General features: G+C 38.7%; 1 protein-coding gene across 2 annotated transcripts in view; it reads left to right on the forward strand.

The window, feature by feature from the left end:
- The window catches only part of LOC143019536 (ficolin-1-like), a 41,349-nt gene that overhangs the window by 9,546 nt on the left and 26,803 nt on the right, over positions 1–5,000 (forward strand). For both annotated transcript variants that reach the window (XM_076175252.1, XM_076175253.1), the window contains exon 2: positions 2,178–2,417. In XM_076175252.1, the coding sequence (XP_076031367.1) occupies positions 2,178–2,417 (240 nt within the window). The remainder of the gene's footprint in view (positions 1–2,177; positions 2,418–5,000) is intronic.

A 5,000-nucleotide genomic window follows, 5' to 3' on the forward strand; every position in this document is an offset into this window, starting at 1 on the left:
TAATGATTTCAGACTTAAAAGATATTCAAGGTCTTTTAAAAAAAATAATATGTATATCAAAGGCCGCACTTGATGGCCCGGAAGGCCGCAGGTTCCCCCACCTCTGGTCTAGAATATTGTTATCAAACGAAGTAGCAGAAGCAAGTAGCATGCTACCTTAGTGAGCCGCCACCTTTAGACATAAAAGATGATCTGAAATGCTCAAAATGTCACGCTGACAATATTAGCAAGTTTATCGATGATGATGAACAATTCTTGCAAATCCGCCACCTTTAGACTTAAAGATGATCTGAAATGCTCAAAATGTCACGCTGACAATATTAATAAGTTTATCGATGATGATGAACAATTCTTGCAAATCCGCCACCTTTAGACCTAAAGATGATCTGAAATGCTCAAAATGTCACGCTGACAATATTAGCAAGTTTATCGATGATGATGAACAATTCTTGCAAATCCGCCACCTTTAGACTTAAAGATGATCTGAAATGCTCAAAATGTCACGCTGACAATATTAATAAGTTTATCGATGATGATGAACAATTCTTGCAAATCCGCCACCTTTAGACCTAAAGATGATCTGAAATGCTCAAAATGTCACGCTGACAATATTAGCAAGTTTATCGATGATGATGAACAATTCTTGCAAATCCGCCACCTTTAGACTTAAAGATGATCTGAAATGCTCAAAATGTCACGCTGACAATATTAATAAGTTTATCGATGATGATGAACAATTGTTGCAAATCCGCCACCTTTAGGCCTAAAGATGATCTGAAATGCTCAAAATGTCACGCTGACAATACTAGCAAGTTTATCGATGATGATGTACAATTCTTGCAAATTCCTTCGACGTTTTCAAGTGTTGTGTTCCTCGAAAGTCACGATAACCTCTAACTACGCTTCAATGACTTTGTCCTTATCGAATATCGAAAACAATTCAAAACACACTCTTCTGTAAATTGCTTCATGGCCATAGGCCTGGTTTAACATATTAAGAGTCTGTCTCACCCAATCGCCAATGCTCTCTTCTCAATGCCAAGATACAGAATATTACATTTGCGATTTACTCAGTGCTGAGATCTATACTGAAATTACAACGGAGCACGAGAAATCGCGGTCAGTCAGTTAGGTACATCACATACATCAATCTCCACTGAATGACACCACACCGTAAAACCACGACTTTCTTGTAGCGCACGCACGATAATCCAAAGATCCGATAATTTGTTACACAAACAGTCCGGGACATCATGATATCATTAGGGCCTTGATATATATAGTTATTTCCCTATATATATATATAGTCTAAGTCTTTCTTATCTATAGTGATTTGATTTTGCGTTATTTTCATGGCTATTCTGGGCTTCTTCCTTGTTTTACAATCGTAAATCCTCCGAATAAAGCTTTTATACATTTTTTATCCTCCATCTGTCTTGTAACTGCCTTCAGGTTTTTTCATGTATTTCTGTCTTACTCATCACCTCAACATATGCCTTAGCCATTTGTGGATTTGTTTTTCATAATCTTTTGCATCCCTAATATCATGTCCTATCACTATTTTTGTTTTACTCTCTTTGTAAATACTGTAATTCTACTTTTTGTACAATGTAAAACTTAATATGCATTATCCTCTGATATCAATATTCTTTTGATCTCCCTTAGACCCTATTCACAATACCGGTTTGAACCGCGTGGAAGCCGCGGTGATAGCGCATAGCCAAAGAAAAACCGCGCGATTGTGTGTGAATATCTCCATTCACTTACATTGTAAATGAACCGCCGCGGTTGAGACCACTACTGTGAACAGGAACTTAGTTTGGCCACCTTTTCCTCTTTTGCCTCCTAGTTCCCTCTTTAGGTTTTCCTACTTCTTCATAGATAGATTAGAATACAACGTTGCACACAAAATGTAAAAGAAAAATGATAAGGTCAATGAAAGCTATATATATATATATATAATATATATATATATATATATATATATATATATATACTTTTTTTTTTTTTTTTTTTTTTTTTTTTTTTTTTTTTTAAAGATAATTTGAGAGGAGGCATGAATAAACCAAAATTTAAATTGATATTTCTTACAAGATATTAGCATTGATAAGAGAAAAATGTTAGACGATTATGTCACTATTTCTAAGTTATTTACAAACCAAGTGTTCTCATAACAGCCTCGTCGACGCAGACTCAAGGAGGATTTAATCTGCGAGGCACAAGGAAAGCTTAACTCAGAGGTCAAGGAACTTCGGAGGGAAGTGATGCTGCTCCAGGAAGAACAACAGACTCTCAATGAAGAAATGAAACTACTTCGGGAAGAGATTCGAAGATCACAAGACTACATTCACGCCACATTTCCCGAAGATTGTAGTGATGCTAAGAGAAGAGGTATACAACGAACTGGACCAGTTATGGTAAGAATCAAGTGCCATGAAGTGAAATATTCAATTCTCACTAATATTTTACACAAATAAGAGAAAGTGTTCTGGATATCTATATTTTTTGTCTTTTACTCAGATTATAGAAAAGTAGTGCTTTGGATGTATATATACCTGTATATATATATATATATATATTTATATTTATATATATATATTATTTTTTTTTTTTTTCTTTCTTTCTTTACTTAGATAAGAGAAATGTAGTGCTTTGGATGTATATTCTTAGGTCTTTTACTCAAATAAGAAAATAGTATTTTTATTTAAACAAAACATGCAGCACTGTCAAAGGGACCTTGGTTGTTCAATTTTGGACGCTTAATCTTATACATAGTCATATGTGAACAAAACTATACAGTACTGAAAGAAGCTACACAAAAATATAGTCAAAGTTTCATTGTCTCAACCTTTCAATTATACCACTCAAATTTATACATCATTAGTTCTGGTGACGGGTTTTTATTTGGTGAGTTTTTAATAACATTATGATAAATTCTTTCAGTACTTTCTAGAGCAATAGTTCTTAATCAATTCCATTCCCTCTGCAACAAGAAAAATTATATTTTTGATGTCTAGAATACTGTTAAGGTTCAAGAAATAAAGAGCATACTCTGTAATTTAGTAAAAAAAAAAATTATAAATATTTTTTCACACACATTTTTTTCTTGAGGTTAGAGTTGTATTTTTTCTTTCGTCCTATTCTTCTTTCTTGTTCATATTTTGCTTTTCTTTTATTTTTCGTTTTCCTTTTATTCATCGTGAGGCTAAAGAAATGTACATGTGTGACAGCACGGAAAACGAAATCAACCTAGTGTAAAACACTTTTATTTAATTTTTTCCCTCTTTTATCGTTTCTTTGCTTGTCTTATTCTCTTCCCCATTCTTCTACATTTAATTCCGTTTTCAACATATTTCTCTTTGTAATTTTTCTTTCTTTTTCTTCTGCTCCTTCTTCTTCTCTTTTTCCACTTCCTCCTCCTCCTCTGTCTTATGAGACCAAATGTAGGCCAAGGTTCTGAGCCTTCAGCTGGAAACACCGCTTCCTTCTCTGGCGTCGTGGCTCACACGGATGGCGGCCGACTTCCTGGCCAAGATTTCCAGGCTTCCAGTGACACGGCACTTCGCCGTGGCCTTCCCGCGGCTCTGGAGGGAATCGCGACCTTCAACCTGGCTCTCGCGAGCAGCTCAATCCCTGGACGACTTTGGACTGCAGCCAGCTCTTGGGAAGGTTATGGATCTGTTGCATCCTGACTACCGGTGTCTGTCGCCATGGCAGTCCCCACCAGTAAAAATCCCTGTCATGAATCCTCCGACTAGGAAGACCTTTGTGGCCATGTGTCCCGGCTAAGGTGCTCTGTCTACTATACAAACGCCTCAGTAGATCCCATCAGGCTGCACACTGTGGATCCAAACCAAGCCATGGCTATTAATTAAGGAGGCCTTGGAAAATGTCCTAATCATACCACCTGGTCCGCTAATGGTATACACAGACTTGAAGTCTGTCACTGATAATGTGAGACACAGAGCCCAGCGATAACACTGTAACATCCATATCTTGACCTCTATCCTCGCACTCGTACACAAATTTCAGCTGCAAGGTAGGAACAGGACTTTTGACGGGATATCGAGTCTTATTAGTTTGAGTGGGCTGGTGCAGGTGTCAGCAACGGCTCGTAAGAGACCAAAGGTATATGTACTCTCTCTCTCTCTCTCTCTCTCTCTCTCCTCCGCTGGTCTTCGGGCCACTTGGTGATCCATAACCGCTTTCGAAGCGTCTCGCCATGTCTTTCTGTCCTGTGCCACCTCCTTCCATTCTCTTGGTTCTATTCTACATATCTGTACATCTTCTTCAACGCATCTCCTCCAGGGTATATGTACACATTCCTTAAACCAGGACTCATCTGAAGGCCCTGGGTTGAAACAGACAGAGAAGTTCATCCAATAAGACTGGAGTCAGACCACTTGAGCCGGGGTACCACAAGATCACACAGTACGAGCTACGCTCAAGACCACGATGAGTTGAGGTCTCACTTCAAAGACTGCGCCTAGTAAACGACTATTTCTGGCACTTGTGGAAGTAGAGCTGCTCACGACCAGCGTTGTAAGCGCTGGCATGTCCCTGACGGAGACCTGTGCCACTACCCGCGAGATTGCCTTGAAACTGTGTTCGCGTGGAGGTGGCCAGGCACGAAATGTAGGGTGTCGTGGGCCGCCTCTGCCGGCTACAGAGCGATATGAAGTGCATCGGCTGTTAGGAGTGTCAGCCAACATCCCACCTTCGTTTCGGCATCCATGACAGACAAGTATTTCAAAGTATAGTGACCCTAGGGCCCCCAGTCATAAAACAACGATATATATATATGTATATGCATATACATATGTATATATATATATGTATATATATATATATATACATATACATAAATATACGTGTGTGTGTGTGTGTGTGTGTGTGTGTGTGTGTGTGTGTGTGTGTGTGTGTGTGTGTGTGTGTGTGTGTGTGTGTGTGTGTGTGTGTGTGTATTCACCTCGGATCTGCTGCAGTCTCTGTCGAGACAG

Source organism: Oratosquilla oratoria, chromosome 37 (assembly GCF_046742065.1).
Source record: "Oratosquilla oratoria isolate Oo_2021 chromosome 37, ASM4674206v1, whole genome shotgun sequence".
Classification (NCBI taxonomy): domain Eukaryota; kingdom Metazoa; phylum Arthropoda; class Malacostraca; order Stomatopoda; family Squillidae; genus Oratosquilla; species Oratosquilla oratoria.